Here is a 20,676-nt window from a genome sequence, read left to right as displayed (position 1 = left end):
TTCTTAAGAAACATTTTTGATGCAGGACTTTTACTTGTAACAGAGTATTTTTATAGTTTGGTATTAGTATTTTCTTTTTTCTGCCTTTAATTACCGGGACATATACTGTATACATAGACATATATCTATATTTCAATATGTTTTGTTGACTACAGATTTAACTACATTATTTTGGTCATGTGGATTGGCTCTGACGGCATCTCGCGTCAATTAGGGATGGCACGGTTCACAAAACCCACGGTTCGGTTTATATCACGGTTTTAGGGTCACGGTTTTTGGTTCTGTACGGTTCTTGTTATTTTTTCTTTTAATCTTTAACACTCCAGAAATATACTTCAGCATATTATATATAGCTAAAATTAGCATATTGAATGCATGTTGCACAATGCTTGCACACAGGGGCAGTTCTATCTATTGTTTTATTTCTGCTGTCATCATAGGTAACATGAAATCCAAAATGTTCCCACACACCAGACTTATACGACGCTGGCGCATCCTCCAACTCTGGGCAGTCTTCTTTATCTCTCCCACTTGCCATTTCTACACGTGACGTGACCTGCAGCACTCCACACTCCACTTGAGCAGCGGTCGGCTCGGCTCGCCGCCTCTCAAAATCTGACGAAAATCTTTTAAACTGACCTTTGTTGATAAAAAAAAACCAGATAGATTCAGCAACTTTATGGCCTATTTCTGGATTAAAATGTTTTCAGAAACACGTTTCAGTGAACGATTTTCGTAAAATATGAGATCGTATTCAGAATGAGATGCCATTAGAGTCTGTTTTGAAATTCGGGAGCAGCAAGACCCACGTGACGCGTTCGTCCAATCAGCTGCCATGTGTTGCGTTTGTCAGGCTCATCCTGCTTGTCATTTCCGTTAAATGTTTTAACATAGGTGTTGAAAATGGGCACTGCGGCAATAAGTGGTTAGTGCACATTAACAGTGTACTGATGAACCGTGCGACGCACACATGCTCCGAACCGAGACGAGCGAACCGAACGGTTCGGATGTTTTTTCATGAACCATACCACCCATAGCATCAATCACCTTAAAGCAGTAATGCCACTGCAACTAACAGGCCTATCGTGGGATTTTTAAACTGCAAAACAAAAAACTGTAGTTATAAACTTGACAGAGAAAACATAACTCAACTTTTAGCTTCTGAAATAATCAATGAAGTTACGCTGTTGACTGCTGTCCTCGTGTGTAAATGAGCACAGCAGCAGCGGACAGCTCTGCTCTGTTTACAGTTTAGGGAATATTGTCCTCATTAATAATGTATTAATGTACCATCCAACCCTTATAACATAGAATATGTACAGTAGATTTATAGGCCTGACACGTTCTGCTTATCTTGCATCCATTTAACAATTATTTTACTTACAATCATCCATCGGGATTCATGTGGACCAACCAATAATGATAATAAACTTTATTTGCAGAACACGTTTCGTAAAAGAAACAGCCTAAAGCTCAGTAATTTATAATAACAAAATGACATGCAGTGAGTGCTTTACATGAAACAACATAATTAATGCAGAATAAGATAGGAAATAAAATGGTGATGCAGTAATATTTTCTACCGGGTTGTCCACGTTTATAGAGCCAGCCTGAAACAACACAGTGAAAACGCAGGTTGTATTTGTATGTTGTATTTTCCTATTTCCTTTTGAATTCTCCTTCACACCTTTACCTGACCTCATGACGTTTACTATCGGGGTTAAGGAAAAGTGCTTAGCAAAGCTAGAATTATACTGGACGCATCCAAGGTGGCGCACGCCATCGTGACGTCAAAATGGCGTAATATCCTGCTGGCGCGCCCGATTTATGGCGCGCGAGCAGAAGTCGCGCACGGCTCTTTTTTTTTCAGCGGCGCGCGACAAAGCGGAAACGGGAGGCCGAACGGATTCGCCGACAACCAGATGCCAGGACTCTCACAGTGACTGTAAGTCTCTCTTGTAAACTTACTGGGTTAAGATGAGTTCTTTTATGGCGAATGAAAGGCTTGATCCGACCAAGTAGCTCATCGAATCAAATCGAAGCATTGACGGCAATGCTGTAGCCAGTTCTGCCGTTGTTTACCTTTTTCTTCTTCTTCTAGTCCGTAGAAAGAGCAACGTCTGTAGCCTTTGCTCATTAGCGCAACCGCTGTTCAGGAGACACGGCGAAACCCATGGACGTCACATTTGTACGCGCCAGCTGGACTGCGTCTAGTTTATAAGACCCTTAAAGGACTTAGGAGGTAATTGTTGACTTTTCGCCCGCAGCCTCTCCTCCCATGTGCTGGTGTCTGTGTGTTTGATTGCAGGAGTGGAGCCAGGTGTGCGGGAGTCAGGCGTCCAGCTGCATGTCGTCAGCAATCAGCCTCTGCTTTATACTGTACACCTGCTTTCTCCTGCAACTCAGCGTCAGATCGGAGACAAGACTTTGCTGTCAGTCTCGTTCCTGCAATACTGTTCTTCGGTTTGCTTCGTTGTATATCATTCACTAAACCCCTGTCTCTAATGTCAGTAATCAGCGGGGGAAATTTTACGCTTATTTCTGTTAGTTTAAATCTTTAACTTAGACAGGAGTTACGAGGAGACATGCCAGTTGAAATACTATCTTTCCTGACAACAATGCTAATGCCAGTATTTTCTCCTTTTGAAATTTCCGTTCCGTGACGGAATGTCTGTTTGTGTTTTGGCCTGTGTGTTGTTATCAACTGCCCAGTTTGACAGCCAGGCCGGGTTGACAGATATACCTGTAAAATAGTAAACCCAGCGCGCTATAGCTGTAACTTTAGTACAGCCATGAAAGCAGCAAACAAACGAACAGGATCAACGGTGATAGATTCTACCCGGCATGTTTCTAACAGTTGCGTGACCAGAGACAATACAAACCCCGGGTAAATATTGGAGATGTGAAAGACGGAGACAGCTTAGAGCCCAAAAGTGTTGTGAGGAAGACAGAACGGACCCAAACAAGTCAAAAAACAAGTTTTATTGAGGGAGAGGGAAGAGGAAGGAGTGGGGAGGCGGACGCCGGGGACAGGAGTAAGGGCTCTGGGGCTGGGGTAGGACGATGAGGGAGACTGCTGGGGTAGGATGGTGAGGGACTGCTGAGGGAGACTGCTGGGCTAGGACGGTGAGGGACTGCTGAGGGAGACTGCTGGGGTAGGATGGTGAGGGAGCTAGCGGGGGATAGGATAGCGAGGGAGCTTGGGATGCGCGGGGAAACCGGGACCAAGGGAGTCGAAGAGGAGGCACTGGAGTCCGGGGAAGATGGGAGTCGAGGCGGAGGGTGGCTGGAAGCTGGAGCGAAGGCAGGGCAGTACAGGAGCAGAGACAGGATGGAGTGGGGAGCCGTGGAAGGGGGACCGAATGGTGAAGCCAGCTGACTGGAGGTACTGGAAGCGGGTGGAGAGAATGGCTGCAGGGAAGAAACAAAAAAGTTAGCGACAGGTAAGTACAAAAAGTTTTCTCAGAGAGCTTGTGTTAGCGTGTCACCAGAATGACTGAAGCAACGATCAAGCGAAGATGATGAGTGGATCCGGGGTTCATATACTGGGCTTGATTGTAGATGGCTGGCAGGTGTGTACGGCGGGAGAGGTGATTGTGGAATGACGAGCAGGTGCGTGTAGTCAGCTGGCAGGAGCAGGCAGGAGGAGGCAGGAGGAGGGGAAAACACAGGGGACACAGATAGAGGCAAAGCAAACAGAGAAAACTGACAGTGGAAATAAAATAGGCACTAGGAAATCAGAAAACAAAACAAAGACTCACAGCCAGCCGACCCCAACCATAACACAAAAGGATGCCGAGTTGGCTAATTTCCTCCTGAACAGGTAGCTAAGCATTAGCTTCAGGCTAATTTGTCACGGCTACAAGGGACGGGCATTTTATGTTATTTCAACATTCATGTACTCGCATTGAATTATATAGCTAGAGTACCCAAGTTGGTTACTCACAAAAACAAATTGAGACACAGCCAGTAAAGGGATCCCGACTGGTCCTGGCTAACGCTGCCATGCTAATCCTGCTGCTAACGTTACCGGAAGACCAGGCAAGTGGGCCACGGCTGTTTACGTGCAGCCGCTTCAGCGCGCGTAGCCAAACACGGGGAGTTATTTTAAGCACTTTTAATTTTACTTTATCTCTTTACATAAATATTTTTTTCTACTTAAAAAACGAATAAAAAAAAAAATGAAATTTGAATGGTATTATAGGCGCTGATACCGTGAGGGCTCCAGAGCTGCAGCACCCACGGAAAATACTGAGCATCCACGTGTGCCAGACTGCTATAAGGCTACATTCATTTAAAATTAAACATTGCAGTTGTTGCTAAGTGGAGCGCGTGAGTGCTGATCGCGGTTACGTGTCAGTTAAACTTCTCATCTCCAATCCTATCTGTATTTGTGAGAAGTGGCGCTGTCCTGAGTTGAAAGATAGCCTACCTTCGGCTTTATTATCGAGTTAATAGGCGTGTGTTTGTGTCAGCCGCTGTCCATTCCCCAAGGTTCTGAAATGCAAACATTTTTGACTACTTTTTTTTTTAATTGATTTACAAGACTGTCCAAGGGAGACGGGTATCTCTCTGCCGTGTCACACGCTGCTCACCCTCTCCTTCGCCTGCTGTGGCCGGTGTGTGCGAGTGACAGCCCGGTCAGCGAGCTTGGTACATTACGCCCGCAATCTCTTGTGGAGCATTATAACTTAGAAAAACCACAGGTTCCAGTTAATCTCATTTAATTATGTTGTGTTATTTAAACAAACGATCGGGGAAATAAACGCCTCTTGTCCGCGAGTCTCCTGAGAGAGCTCCAGCCAGCTCACAGCGGGGTCTGTGAAGGTGGACAGGCCGACCAGCATGCCAGCAACCCCGGCAGGCACCCGCCGGCTGTCACGTCAGACTGTGGAGCTTCTGAAATCCGACACAGTCGGACCAAATTTGCAATTAGCCATCAATTTTCGTAAAACGGCCCATATTTGAGCTCTACATAGTTGATTTCTCGCATAAAAAAGTCTCAGAAGTGAATTTAGTTATGAAATAGCAGACGAACAATGTATAAAACTTCCAGTTGTTGGCCACAACAGCAATCCATGGTTTTTGTGATTGTTGCGGCGCTTTGCACACCAACACACTTGACTTTGAATTTCTGATTGGGCGGGCCAGCTGTCAATGTGGGCGGGCCCCGTCCAGGCCTGCCCACAGCTCCGCGCCCACGTACAAAGTTTATAGGTTATTATAGAAGAGACTAGGATTAGTGTGTGTCTGACAGGATGGGGGCGCGGCATCACGATGGTGGCTCTCCACGATGATATCGTTCATCGGCACAACCCTAGATCACAGATTTACTGATGCTAAACTGGAGAATATGAATTCTGTATACTTTACACAAAGTGAGCGGCAGATTCTTATGGAAATATGATAACGTGAAACACATTATTTGGCAAAAATAAAAATAGAAACACGGCCGCGGGAGAAAGCGTGGCAGACGATTGCGGACTGCCTGAATGCGTAATTAGCCTAAAAATATACATTTACTGACCACTGCTGCTCTGAATTGAAAATGTCATAATTATACCATTCTAGGAGTTAGGCTAATCATTTGCACAAACAGTTGTAGCCTACTCTTTGCCTTAAAAGTGAACAGAAGATAATGCTACTCAGGCAATTTACCATGAGGATCAATTACAACCACTACATCTACTACATTTACAATGCTAGAATGATGCGTAAATATCTCTCTCTCTCTTACTCTGTCTCTCCCTCTCTCTCGTATGGGCTGAAATATAAATTTCTTAAGTAACATATTAACTCCCACTGCTCGCTTTTAAGGTAAATTGTACAGCTGTTTGTGCAAATGACAAGTGAGTCCTTGAATGTTATTTAAGAGCAGTAGTTTGTAAATGTATATTTTTACACTATTATTCAGAGTTTCCTTCTTTACATATTATATGCTTTGCTTCCTCATGGGCCCATATACGGTCATAGAAAAGGAAGACACTGAAGAAATTGGATTCTGAAATCTAGAAACTATAATGAAGTGATAAATTCCATGCAGTACTGTGAACATGAGTGTAACACAGTGTATTCATCAGTTACTTCCCCGCAGCAAAATATAAGGTAAAAACCCATTGAAGTGTCCTCTCCCTGTTGTTACATGAATGTACAGTAGCCTACACTATATAGTTACTGGTCCAGTGGACTAATATTAAATTAGGATGTACAATTTGGATAGGTTTTTATAATTGTACAATCCTCCCAAATTATAGTCCCAGTTCACTGGAGAAAACACAAATTGTGTGCTAAGAATGCCAAATATGATGTACATGGTAGAGTAACATACATGATGCTTTATTCTTAAAGAATACAAAAAGAAATAAATCGACTAAAATAATGAAAGGCAGTATAGGTCTCTGAGCAGTCTGCCCTTGTTGGAACCCCTATAGAAACACTTCTATAAATAGGACTTTATATATTTCCCTTCACCACTGACTCCATTTAAAATACATTTGTAACTTTATCAGCCTTTTCCAAGTATCCCAACAACTGCCATAATACAGTACATTCATCAAATTCCTGAAAACAATATGAACAGCAGTTTTCATACAGCAGTATAATCAGAATCAGAATCAGAAATACTTTAATAATCCCAGGGGGAAATTATTTTTGTTACCACTCCAGGTATACAAACAACATATACAAACAACATATGTTATCCAGACTTTTAACATATATAATAAAAACAAATATACAGTAATTATATATGTTAAAAGTCTGCATGTATAGCAGCAACAATGGCTGTCACATGAATAATTATTAAAATAATGGTCACAACTTTAAATAATAACAGTGCTTAACTGAACAGCCCATAGCCTGGTCGGGACCACCAACCCACTGGTGAAAAGCTGCTTCAGTCTGATAGACTTCTCCAGCCTTGAGTACAGGGGGCAGAGCCAACCACTAACAGTCAAATCAGGATCACCTCAGTAGAGCAGACGGGGAGAAGAAAAACAAGGGGGGACTGTGTAACACTCACGTGTTGGGCTCTCATGTGTCTATGTAAACTTCTACTCACTGTAAAACCCATCTTACAGACTGAGCAGCTAAATGGTTTCTCTCCTGTGTGGATTCTCATGTGTGTGTGTAAATCTCCACTCCGTTTAAAAGCTTTCTTACAGACTGAGCAGCTAAATGGTCTCTCTCCTGTGTGGGTTCTCATGTGTTTCTGTAAATGTCCACTCTCTATAAAAGCTTTCCTACAGACTGAGCAGCTAAATGGCCTCTCTCCTGTGTGGATTCTCATGTGTCTATATAAATGTCCACTATCTATAAAAGCTTTCCTACAGACAGAGCAGCTAAATGGTTTCTCTCCTGTGTGGATCCTCATGTGTTTCTGTAAACTCCCACTCACTGTAAAAGCTTTCTTACAGACTGAGCAGCTAAATGGTTTGTCTCCTGTGTGAGATCTTGTGTGTCTCGTCAGATGTCCGCTAGTGCCAAACCTTTCCCCACACTCATCCTCACCAGCACTACACCTTAAATCACTAACAGGGTCTGCATCATTATTCAGAGAGTTTAAACCTGACTGAGGTTCTCTGGTCTCCTTCCAATCAGCACTGTCATCAGTCTCAGGTTCAGAAGAGTCTCCAGTCTCGTCATCAGTATCTAGTTGTAAATGTGTATCTAGATCTGAGTTCATGGCTGGTTCTGGTCCTCCACAGTCCTCTGCGTCAGCTTCTGTTTCCATCTGTTCAGTTTGTCTTTGATGAAGCTGTGAGAACTGAGGTTTCTCTTCATCATCTTCACTCTTCACAGGGACCAGAGTGAATGTGAACTTGGTGATATCAGCCTCCTCCAGCCCTTGAAGCTGCTCTCTGTCCTGACTGATCCGGAGGTCCTCCTGTTCCTCTTTAATGTGTGGGGGCTTTGTGTCCTCCTGGTCCAGACTGGAGCTCCACTCCTGCTGATGTTCTTCACCAACAATCACTTTCTGGACATCCGAAGGTAAAGCTGAAACACAAACAAACGGCTATTAATGTGAATGTTAACAGTACTTTGCTAATTTGATATATTCACTCTCATAAGGACTAGGGGTGTCAGGATTCTCAATTCAATCTTCGATTCAAAGATTTTTTGGTAACACTTTATTTGAAGGGGTGCGCATAAGACTGACATGACACCGTCATTATTATGACATGACACCTGTCATGAACATGAAGGAGTCCTTTTGAGTATTCTTGACCGTTATCATTAATGTTTAATTCAGTAAATGATGACACTTTTAATGCAAAGTTAGCACTGTCCGAGATGTCTTCGTCATGACAACTTGACATTAAACAAGACAATACAACCTGTCGATGTCTTTGTAATGACAACTTGACATTGTCCTAGACAACATAACCTGTCATATGTCATGACAGGCCCAATTATCAAAACTTTAATAAACTATTTAGCTTTAAGCGTTAACATTACATTAAACTGTCATTAAGAGGTTGGTTTTTACATTGGCTGTCATGAGAGCATTATAATTGTGTCATGAATATTTTTTTCTTGACTTCAAGCAAAGTGAAATTTTTTTCAAATTTCATCATCAAATGCTTATATGACGGTGTCATGAATAATATCCTTGACCTCAAGTAAAGTGGAACCATTTGGACTTAGTTATAAAACGACAGTTTGACGACAGTGAATGCAGTACCGAGGTGATTTATTGAGTTTTGGACTTGTTGATAACTATAGTTAGCTGCCGTTAGCTCTGTTAGCTGTAACGTTACAGCTGTCCAGTTAGCTAGCTAGCTGACTCAGCCCTGGGCTGCAAAGAGCTAAACCCGGAAAGAAAACCACCTCGGTAACGTTAGTGCATTCCCGGTCATAAACTGGCCTCCTCCGTAAGTCTCGGAGGCTGTTTTTAGTCCCGGTCTGGCAACACCGACTCAGCTAAAGCGCTAGCATGGCGGAATGAATTGAATCCGACTGAATGGCTCCGAAACTGCCCTGGTGGAAACCCAGCTTCACGCACATTCAGCGCTATTGGCTACTAATCAATATCTGCTACGCGACAAGCACCCTCCCTACTCGTTGCCTTCGTTGGTTCGATTGGTTAGGTTTAGGCATAAGGAGTGCAATTGGTTAGTGTAAGAATACCAGGGTTGGCCAATCAGAGGCAGAGTAGGGCGGGACATGTCTTCACCATCAAATTTGCTCGGCACGGAGCTTTTGGTGTCTGTGACCACGGCTAGATGGATGGGACCAAACACAGCAGAGACAAGTTTTACGACTGAGAATACACTGCCGAGAGGGTTTTCCTTCCAGGTTTGGCTCTTAGCAGCCCCGGGCTGAGTCAGCTAACTGAATTCACTAGCTAACGGCAGTTACCTACAGTTAACGGTTACTTTAGTAAGCTGCCGTAAGCTAGTTTTAGCAACAAGAAACGTTAGCCTAAAGCTAACATTATCCGTTAAAAATTAATTAAATCACCCCCGGTACTGCATTCACTGTTGTCAAACTGCTTTTATAACTTTTGAGACATCTTATGACGTCCATCTCAGCAAAGAACAGAGAAATGTTGAGTTACAGCAGTGCGGTCTAGAAGCACAGCAGTCAAGCAGCTGAGAAGAGCAGAGAGGGCGACTCGGCAGTCTGCAAACTTGTTGATCAGCCTACCAATAAAAGCGGCTCTGTTTTAGGCTACAGAAACGTGCATGCAGGCTAAAATTCAACTGCGTTGTTTTGTCGGAATTTAGCAATAAGCAGAAGTTAACTCCGCTAGCTGCTAGGCTAATATATGCAGTTGATCGTGCAATGGTACTGCAGTGCTAATGTTTCCACCTCAGCTGAGAACAGAGAAATGTCTATGCCTTACCTACCGTGTATTATATTAAACGTTACCTGTAGAAATAATTCATGATAATGTGAGACAAAATAGAAATCCCCCATATATTTAATGGACTGTCCATCCTCTTGGGCAAAGCTGAAGTGACGAGCAACTTGACTTTTTTTTCTCCATAATCTCTTGAATATAGGATAGAACACAATGATGATAACTAAACAATGACTTTTGTGTTTGTTATATTTCATATCACACGACATATGAACTCCTGTAAACTTTCACCAGTAAAATAATTTAACCAAATAATTTGGTAATAAAAATAAACCATCTGCTGTCACATTTTAGTTCACAGTCACTGAACTTTAGTTGAACGGTGCTTAACAAATGCACATTCAGAAATACAAAGTATTATTATCGTCATGTCGGCCCATTTCCTCTGCCTCATTCAGGCTCTGCCTCCCTCCTCTCTGTCTTTTTTTTAACACTGAAATAGCTATCATATCTAACGTGATGAAACGTCCATGGTCATTCCCGACTGCACTTGAATGCAGCTTTATTTCACTGAGAAAGAGAGAAAGAAAAGAGACAGATTGACTGTGCTTTGTTGTTTGTCAAACATTCAGCTGGACACAAACTCTTGGGCAGTTCAGTGCTTGTGTTTCGGGTTTTTTTTTACCCTCATGGTGTTTTAAATACTTTCTTGTGGCAGCGATAGAGGCAGTGATGTTTACTGTCAGGACTCTCTCACTGCCTCAAAACACACTGGCAAGTCTGAGTGACGGTTACATGCTTGGCCACCGCAGCGGTTGACTCAGTCTCAACTTTTCGCCGCTGCAGTTTTTTCTGGCTCTACCTGCAGCTTCCCACGCCACAGTACCACCCCCATTCATAATGAATGGAAAGTCTTGAGTTTTAGCTAGGGCTGCACGATCTTAGGAAAATATCTAATTGTGATTATTTGGACCATTATTGCGATTGCGATATGATTCACGATATTGGAGGAAATGATCATTTTTGTATCATTATTCTCATTTTCATTCAAAAATGTGTGATTTTTTTTCGAGGATCTGTACCAAAAAAAGATTTTTTCTTTAGTCTGTAGGATATGATTTTGTAGGCCGGGATGTCTCTGCAGCACCACATTACTTTATTTTAAAATGGTTTGACACATATTTTGCCTTTAACAAATATTGCGCACCCCTGCGATTTGGATATTGCTGTTTTATCGAAATTGCAATATGAACTATATTGCAATTTCGATAAAATTGCGATTAATTGTGCAGTTTTAGCCGCACTGTGTGATGGCCAACCGGGTAATGTGAATGCAGCTAATCACTCACGGACCTGCCCCCTCTCCCACACATTGAAAAAACTCTGGACTTATCGCTCTCTCCGCGTTTTGTGACAAGGAATAAATTCTTTTTTTAAAGTCGTCAAATTTGCAGGTCGTGCACGTGCGAGTAGTTGTAAAACGTAATTGCACCGTCTCAAAAAATGGCCGCAAAATAAGGAGCCCTGAAATAAATTAATAAAAAAGGGAGGTGATGATGTCATCAGCGAAGTAGAATGAGTCGGGTGGTGGCGTTCAGAGAGTCCCTGTACAGTAAACAGGAAACATCACTGCCTCTGTCGCTGCCACGAGAAAGTTTTAAAACACCAAACACAAGCACTGAACTGTCCTGGGGTCCGTTTCAGGAAGGAGGTTTAACAAACTCTGAGTCTAACCCTGATGTCTGAGTTAATTTACCCTGAGATGGGAACAACGACTTTGAACATGTATTTCGTTACAAAAAGCAAGTTGTGGGAGAAAATTGCTGCTCGAGTCAATGCGTAAGCATTAACAGTGTATTAATTTCATATTTAATCACAGTTAACTTATAATATTACTGGTGAAAACTGGAATTGTATTACACCTATAATTTCATTTGGGTGCAATCCTGCGGGCGAAAAAGTAAGATAGGCCTACTACTATATCCCATTCTGAGGCTGCAGCACCATGATCATTAACAGAACTATAATGTATAATAATTTATTTCATTTTAATGGCTCTCACTGGTTTGTGTCCAGGGAACAACTACAAAAAACGTTTAAAAAATGTTTCAGAGCGAGTCACACTTTTCTGACGGCTACAGTGGCTTTACTATTAGCCTACAGTATGATCCGCATCACCAATAAAGAAAAATGCCGTTTGCAAAAAACGTAATGCGACACAAAGAATCTGCTGGGATGTTAAAGCATGTCCACAATGGTGGATGTTAGTGATATGAGGACGGATAAGGTATCTACATATCTGATGGTCTGTGAAAAAATGTGGAAATGAAAATACATTTAGTCGGGACTCAATATCATCCCCCGACGTAAACTCTCTGTGAAGTAATACAGCTTTTTCATCAACGGGATCGTCGACAAAAGGACATGACATGTTTGAGAAAAAAAGTTTCATAATCTGCCTAACAATAAGTTTTATTTGTTAAGTTTTTATTCATGCAGATAAAAAAACTGCATTAAAATGTGCCTGATACAGGCTAAATGAATGAATGAGGAAATGAGAGAGAAGAAACCTCAAGTTTCTTGAAGAAAACCTGCTCCCGACCAGGTTAGGTTCACAGACTCAGTTACCATAGTAACTGACTCTGAGGTTAAGTTACCTCTCTTTCTGAAACGGAAAACCCAGAGTTTCCCTCATCTCAGGGTTAACAAACTCAGAGTTTTCACTAAACCTGCTTTCTGTAACGGACCCCAGGAGTTTGTGGAACAGCTGACTGTTTGCCAAACAATACACAGCCACTTTTCTTTTTCTCCTTCTCTGTGGAATACAGCTCCAGTCAATTGCGGTCGGGTCCGCTGAGATCTATAAACGATGCGACGGAAAACAGTCGGCCTTATTGTCAAATATAACGTTTACTTGTGCTACATTGAAGACACTAGTAGACTGGTACATTGGTGATTAAAGACATAACTATTGACCTCGACAGAACAAATAGTTCTTGTGTGTTTTGAGTGTTGTGAGCTCTGTCTCTGGCTTGCTCATCGCTCATTATTTACCACACTGGGTGTTTGATGTTTAGATGCTGTAGTCCCATTTCCATGGATGTTTAAATCACATTAGATATAATAGTCATTTCAGTGTTGACAAAAAAAACAGAGAGAAGGGATGCTAAGGCTGTAATATAGTACAATGACATTAATAATAGTTAGAACAGGGCTTGGTTGAATTCAACGGCATTCTGCGGTCTGCTAATTCTTGATAACAGACCGTTGCTAAGAATAACAGACCTTTGCCATGCATAGCAGAGCGTCGCCATGGACGCAGTGTGGTTAATTTATCTGCTGTGGCAAAAAGTGGAGCACCTCCTGTAACCTCAGTTATGACTGAATTTCAAACTAGACAATAATAAAAGTTATGGCATTATAAACCATAGCCAGCTCATACAACAATGAATATCTTCCGACAGGGTGACGTTAAGTAAGAAAAAAAAGATAAGAATATATAACATTGTAAACGTCTCCCACCTCTCCGCTGGTCAGCTGACAGTTTCCTCTCAGAGTTCATGTTGAAGTTCCTCTCCTCGACTTCTCTCCGACCTGCGTTTGAGAAAAATACGAAGCTCACAACATATAAAATAACACGTTAGCAGGAGCTAGCTGCGGCTAACGTTAGCTTAGCGCGCGGACTCCCTGCAACAACAGCAGTAAACGCGTTTCCGGTCAGAGAAAGAAAACAGACCTGCTCTTTGTAGCATCGTTTCAGGTTTTAAAACCTAATCCAGCAGTTTGTGATGTTTCTCTCTGTAGGAAACTAAACACTGGCTCGTTTTACTCCGCCGTCCTCATCACGAGCTAAAATGCAAACAATAGGACGGAGGTCGTAACATCTTCCGAGACCCGGAAACACAAACACAACTTCCGCTACACTCCTCTGCCCTTCAGAATAAAAAAGTGTCTTAAGAGTCGATTTTACCCACTGTCCTTTAATAAGATGAGTGGTTAAATGTAACTAAGTACATTTACTCGTGTACTGTACTTAGGTTTAATTCTGAGGTATTGTCATACTTTATACTTCTAATGAATTGTACGTTTGATTGACTGCACTACTACTACAGTACTAAATGAGGTCTCTCTGTTCTCTAAAGCCTCTTGTTGATATTTAAATATGAAAAAATGTGAAAGATATACACTATTCATGATTACCCTCTGATCATTGTGTATAATATACATGTAACTTTGAAGTTAAATATTTAAGGACCATAGTTACAAATAATAAGAATATAAGGGAAACTGTAATATAGAAAATGATATACAGGAGATTCAAAGATTCAAAATCCTTTATTAATCCCACAATGGGGAAATTCACACTGTTGCAGCAGCAAGGAATAGTAGGAAAAGTAACAGAACAGTAGAACTATTCTAAATAGATGGCTTCAGAGGGACTTCTCTATCTTTGGATTTATTTTGCTAACGGAGATGGAGCGTTCATCTAGACTCATCATCTTCTGCTTATCCAGGGTTGGGTCGCGTGGGCAGCAGCTCCAGCAAACTTCCCTTTCCTGAGACATATTAGCCAGCTCTGACTGGGGGATCCCGAGGCGTTCCCAGGCCAGGGAGGAGATATAATCCCTCCACCTAGTCCTGGGTCTTCCCTGAAGCCTCTGGACGTGCCTGGAACACCTCCCTAGGGCGGCCGCTTGTACCCAGTTGTTACCGCTTGATTATCTGATAAATCAATAAAGACAATTAATCTACACAACTTCAACTTCATATGGAAAAATAAGCATCATTATACAAGGAGATGTGATATTGTAAAAATCTGTTGAGGAAGGAGGTCTAAATCCTATTATCTCTGATCCAATGAAGTGTGACATCAAATTGAAATGGTTATAAAAGGTTCCTTAGGAAAGGTGAAAATGTTTGGTTTGATATTCCATTGAAATCTTCAGTAATCTTAGTGGTATTGGTTTCTTTATTAAGATGTGACTTTGATATTTCCAAACTACCACTCAAGTTATCTGCTTTCAATCAACAAGTGTGTCGAGGAAACACTGGGAGAGAAGAAGCTGCTCTTTTTCTTCCTCTTCAGACGGTGTCTGTGTGCGTCTGATCCCAGGATGCCGTCATAACCTCATAACTTCAGATTCCAAGTCTAAAAAATACATCATAGTGATGTCAAAACAAGTCTAAACAGTGTCAGGAACCCAGTCAGTTTCTGGGAAATCACACATCAGATGATGTAGTTCTAGTATCTGTCCACTAGATTGAGTTAACTGACCATCTAATGAAATAACTTTCATCACTGGTCCACTACTACTGTATATTTGGGACATTACGAGGCAGAAAGTTGCCAGAGATCCCTGGGCGAGGCTGTTTACTGTGTTCCTCAGTCCTGGTTCCCTATCAAAGTGGGACCAGAAACTCCAGAACCTCAAGCTGCCACAGATGGAGTCTGCTTTTAAACCTCTTCTTCAAACAAACTCTGGCCTTCAAATACTGTAAAGGCCTTTTTTCTCGCTTATTCATGTAAAGACTTCATACCTTTGTTTTAATGACATATAGTAAATTGTATTTCTTGTTAAGAAGATATCTTAGAAATCAGGTTCCAGCTGAATAATCAGACTACTTCAGTTTGGTGATATCTAAATACATCTTTTCATTAAAGGTGCCATGGCATGACATTTTTTTTTTTTTTTTAAGTTTTTTAACATTAATATGATTTCCCCTAGCCTGCCTATGGTCCCCCAGTGGCTAGAAATGGCAATAGGTGTAAACCAAGCCCTGGGTATCCTGCTCTGCCTTTGAGAAAATGAAAGTTCAGGTGGGCCGATCTGGAATCTTCCCTTTATGACTGTTAAGACAAGTATTTAGTGCCAATTTAAGTTGTTTGGGTTTGTTAAATTTTTTGTCTCAATACCAATAGCGTCAGGTAGGACCAGTAAAATGAACGTAACATATCACGTAAGAGGGCAGTCCTGCGCCAAAGTAGGTCAAGGAGGAGGAGCGCAGGTTACGGGTAGCTTCCGTTTTATCCATCCAGGTGATAAAAGACGCCGTCTTAATGAGTGCAGCTAGTGCCGACAAGCGTGCAGTGAATGTGAGGAGTAGACAAAGAAACTAAGAGTTTGGACAGGGTGCATCAGTGTACAGGAGACCTCAGAGACGCTATTGGTAAGTGAGCATTTTTGTTTATATCGTGGTGGCCTGAAACCTAATGATTAATTTAAAATGAGAGGGGAAAAAAGCGCATTTTGTTTCTGGTTTGTGCGCTTGGGTTTCAGAGGACGATAAGAGGAGCTGTCTTAAAATGTTTGTAGCACTGTGGCTGCTAGACATTTTACCTTGTTGAAACTATGTATATATATATATATATATATATATATATATATGTATGTATGTGTGTATATGTATGTGTGTATATATATATATGTATATATATATATATATGTATATATATATACAGTCATGTGAACAAATTAGGACACCCATTCTAAAGTTGACTAAAAAGAGGAATAAAAAAATCATCTTTAGGAAATTGATCTTAATGCCTTAATTAAAAAAATGAGGAAAAATCCAATCTTTAAGGACACCAGTTTTCTTTGTGAATGAATAACGTATCGTAAATAAATAAATGTTCTTCCTTAAAATACAGGGGGCATAAGTAAGTACACCCCTATGTTAAATTCCCATAGAGGCAGGCAGATTTTTATTTTTAACAGCCAGTTATTTCATGGATCCAGGATACTATGCATCCTGATAAAGTTCCCTTGGCCTTTGAAATTAAAATAGCCCCACATCATCACATACCGTTCACTATACCTAAAGATTGGCATGGTTTTATTTCAGTTAGCCTAATAGCTGGTTTGATTTGCATTGAGAGATGATTTTATGGAAAGTACCCCATGCCAATCTCTAGGTATGGTGAAGGGTATGTCATGATGTGGGGCTATTTTAATTTCAAAGGCCAAGGGAACTTTATCAGGATGCATAGTATCCTGGATCTATGAAATAACTGTCCTTTGAAAATAAAAATCTGCCTGCCTCTATGGGAATTATATATATATATATATTTTAAGGAAAAACATTTATTTATTTATGATACATTATTCATTCACAAAGAAAATTGGTGTCCTTAAAGGTTGTATTTTTCCTCATTTTTTTAATTAAGGCATTAAGATCAATTTCCAAAAGATGATTTTTTTATTCCTCTTTTTAGTCAACTTTAGCATGGGTGTCCTAATTTTTTCACGACTATATATATATATATATATATATATATATATATATATATATATATATATATATACAAATAAATGCCTGCAGAAGGAGTGAGTTGTGAACGTGTCCTCTGTCGTCATCCTAAGCCCTTTTCAAGTTTGAGGCAGTCACTGATGAAAACACCCAGATAACTTGACAATGATGTCATAAGGGGAAAGGTTACCTCCCCTTTCTCTGCTTTGCCCGTCCAGAGAATTTGGCCCGCCCATGAGAAAGAGAGAGACATCATGGTTTGAAAACAAGCAAAGTGGCAGTTGGTCAAGGCCACACCCCCACCCTCCACCTTGCCCCCCCTCTCTCCTCCTCAATAGCATTTAAAGTTACAGACACAGAAATGGCACATCCTAAGGAAAGCTCATTGTGGGACTGGCTCTAGTGGCTGTAATTCTGCACCAAAGCTGAATTTCGGGAAAGAGACTTCAGATACAGTATTAGGGGACCATTAAGGCCTATATAAAAGAGACTTCAGATACAGTATTAGGAGACCACTAAGGTCTATATAAAAGAGACTTCAGATACAGTATTAGGGGACCACTAAGGTCTATATAAAAGAGACTTCAGATACAGTATTAGGGGACCACTAAGGTCTATATAAAAGAGACTTCAGATACAGTATTAGGGGACCACTAAGGCCTATATAAAAGCATCCAAAAAGCAGCATGTCATCGGAACTTTAAAAGTTAAACTACAGAATGGTGTGGATAATACATTTGTAATGTCCTCTTTATAGCTATGGTCCTTTTAACCAGCGGTAACTTTCTCAGTAGTAATTCCGCCGTATGTCCTTCTCAGTTTAATGTCTAGTTACTCGGTTTCTCCTCCTAACCAAAAATATTGAAATGACTGTGAGAAGAAAGAAATATATTGTTCTCTCAAAGCTGTTTAATTTAGAGGTATTTTTGATGGAAATAGTTCATTTTTTATTATGACGAAATGTTGGGCTAATGAGAATACATTGATCTTGAGTCTATAACAAAATTGTTTTGATTATCCATTGTTTTTAAATGTACTGAGTGGCATTTTCCCTGCCTTTTCCTGTTCACAGTCTGTGATGGGAGTGCCATTTTGTGAATGAATGACGTCATTCAAGAGCCGGACCTGATTGGTCCTGGTTAGTCAACCAAACTATTTAAGGCTATGGTTGAGGTGAATGTGTGTATTTTTCTAAATAAATTATTGCTTGCGTAATGGTCAGTGTGCGGGACTTTTCTCTCAACTTTTTGATCTGCTATTTCTGATCACATTCTACGCACCTGCCCGACAAAAGAGTGCAAAAAAGTTTTCTTACGTTATTATGACGACATAAAAACGATCACAGCACAAAACAGCCAAACAGCATTTTTTTTTTTTATTCAATTTAAATTGAATTGAATGTATTAATTTAGGAAAATACGCTCAGTATAATATGTATTTATCACAAAATGCATTTATTACGGATGGTCCACCAGCCGACGTTGATCTGACACATTTTAATTGTGTGACAGCAATGATGTAAATAACGGCGCTGTGTCGTGTCCGAAAGTAGTTTTTTTTTAACATGTTGCCAATGAGCTCACTACAGATATTACTGGTTTGATTTGGCGCACTTTCTGCCACTTAAATGTGACAGTCGTCTACATTTAACTCCCCATAAAGTGAGTAGGGATTAATGATTGAGTGAGTGATTTCAGACACAGACACAGTCATGGGACAGACCAAAACAAAATGTGCAGGGGGAAAGCAACCTGTGGTTGAAGCTGCTCTGTCAAGTGGATTGATACAATGTCAATTGCAATAAAAAGCTGCAATCTGTAGTTATTTTCCACCAAAACAATGTGGTGTTCATTCACATACATTCTCTATCACTATTCTATCAAGTTAAAGCAATTTAATTATTTGATGAAAAAGGTTGAAAAAGGTTATGAGGAGCAGGCAGGCAGAGATTCTATGGCACAGGAAAAGCAGGTTAGAGGCAAATCAGACAAAATACACGCACAATTCAAGTGACTAATCTGTGCCACTACCACTGTAGCTGAGACAAGGGCCGTTTTCTAAATCACCTACTACATCCTGCCCTTTCAGCCGCTGCTCTCCCTCGCGTCTGCCTGCTCCGTGGGCGGTGTGTGTGAGTGACAGCCCGGTCAGCGAGCTTGTTACGTTGCACCCGCAATCTCTTGTTGAGCTTTATAATTTCGAAAAAACCACAGGTTCCAGTTAATCTGATAATGGATATGTGTGTTGTGTTATTTAAACAAATGATCGGGGAAATAAACGCCTCTTGTCCGCGAGTCTCCTGAGAGAGCTCCAGCCAGCTCACAGCGCGGTCTGTGAAGGTGGACAGGCCGAGCGACAGGCCAGCAACCCCGGCAGGCTCCCTGTTGGCTGTCACGTCAGACTGTGGAGCTTCTGAAATCCGACTCCCTCACACCGAATTTGCAATTAGCCATCAATTTTCATAACACTGCCCATATTCGAGCTCTACATAGTTGATTTCTCACATAAAAAAGTCTCAGAAGTGAATTTAGTGATGAAATAGCATACAAACACTGTAAAAAGTTTCCAGTTGTTAGCCACAATGGAAATCCGCGGTTGTTGTGATTGTTGCGGCGCTTTGCATTGCGGGATGGAGGCATACTGGAGATTTTCTCCGAATCAGTACGACATCCGGGTATTTTGGCATACTGCAGATTTTGCTTTTGTTTGCATACTGCATACTACATGCTACATTTTGGCCAAATTAGTACGCACTACTAGTATAGTATGCAGTTTCGAAAACAGCCAAGGATCAGACCAGCAGTGAGTGGTTGCTATGGTGCAGCGTTGATTAGTGGATGGTTTGCAGGTGTGCAGCTGGGGGCAGGTGAATCAGCTTGGCAGCAATCAGGAGCCGGGAGAGTGAGGGAAGCTCCAATTACAGCTTAACACTACACTAAAATGTGTTTCTGAAAACATTGTAGGCGAGAAATAGGGATGCAGTAACATAATCTTGAATCATATTTGATCAGACCTGCCTAGTTTAAGAGTTTGATCTGAGTTTGGTGAGCCTGGTGCGTTGTGATGGACGCAGTATGCCAGTTATGTTACGGTAACCACGTTCGGGAAGCATGACGCTCCTCTGTCAGTCATCGTCTTAAAGGACAATTCTGGTTAGCTTACAATGCTAGTATGTAGGGCATGGGGACACTCAAATTAAATCGCTATTTAATACCACTAAAAAGGCTCGAAACATCACCACACTTTAACGTTAGCATAATTAGCGTCCCTAAATGTGAACCGAAGCATTGACAACGTTGTAAGTGTACAGATAGTTTATTAAAAAGATTATAAAGACAGTCGCGTTCATGTTTACTTGCGGGAGCCATCTTGAAAACCAGTCATGACCAGTCATGACTAGTCATGATTAGTCCACGTCGATGTTTCGAGCCTTTTTAGTGGTATTAAATAGTGATTTAATTTGAGTGTCCCCATGCTACATACTAGCATTGTAAGCTAACCAGCGGTCCGCGGTAGCCTCGTTGAAGCTCCAAACTCATTCGATTAACATGAAAACATGTCCCAGAGAGCGACAGAGTAGGTACACAACAGTTAATAACCACTAGGTTCGTTTTGCGCCAGAA

At 41.2% G+C, this 20,676-nt stretch overlaps 1 protein-coding gene across 1 annotated transcript in view; it reads right to left on the bottom strand.

The window, feature by feature from the left end:
- Positions 1 to 13,732, bottom strand: part of LOC116057800 (gastrula zinc finger protein XlCGF17.1-like) — a 39,462-nt gene extending 25,730 nt beyond the window's left edge. Inside the window, exon 1 of the mRNA XM_035998347.1 lies at positions 13,542 to 13,732. Coding sequence (XP_035854240.1) covers positions 13,542 to 13,557 — 16 coding nt within the window. The 5' untranslated portion in view covers positions 13,558 to 13,732. The remainder of the gene's footprint in view (positions 1 to 13,541) is intronic.
- Between the last annotated feature and the right edge of the window lie 6,944 nt (positions 13,733 to 20,676).

The sequence above is a fragment of the Sander lucioperca genome, chromosome 24 (assembly GCF_008315115.2).
Source record: "Sander lucioperca isolate FBNREF2018 chromosome 24, SLUC_FBN_1.2, whole genome shotgun sequence".
NCBI lineage: Eukaryota > Metazoa > Chordata > Actinopteri > Perciformes > Percidae > Sander > Sander lucioperca.
Note: the sequence above shows the minus strand (reverse complement) of the source record. Positions and strands in the feature narration are given on the sequence as shown.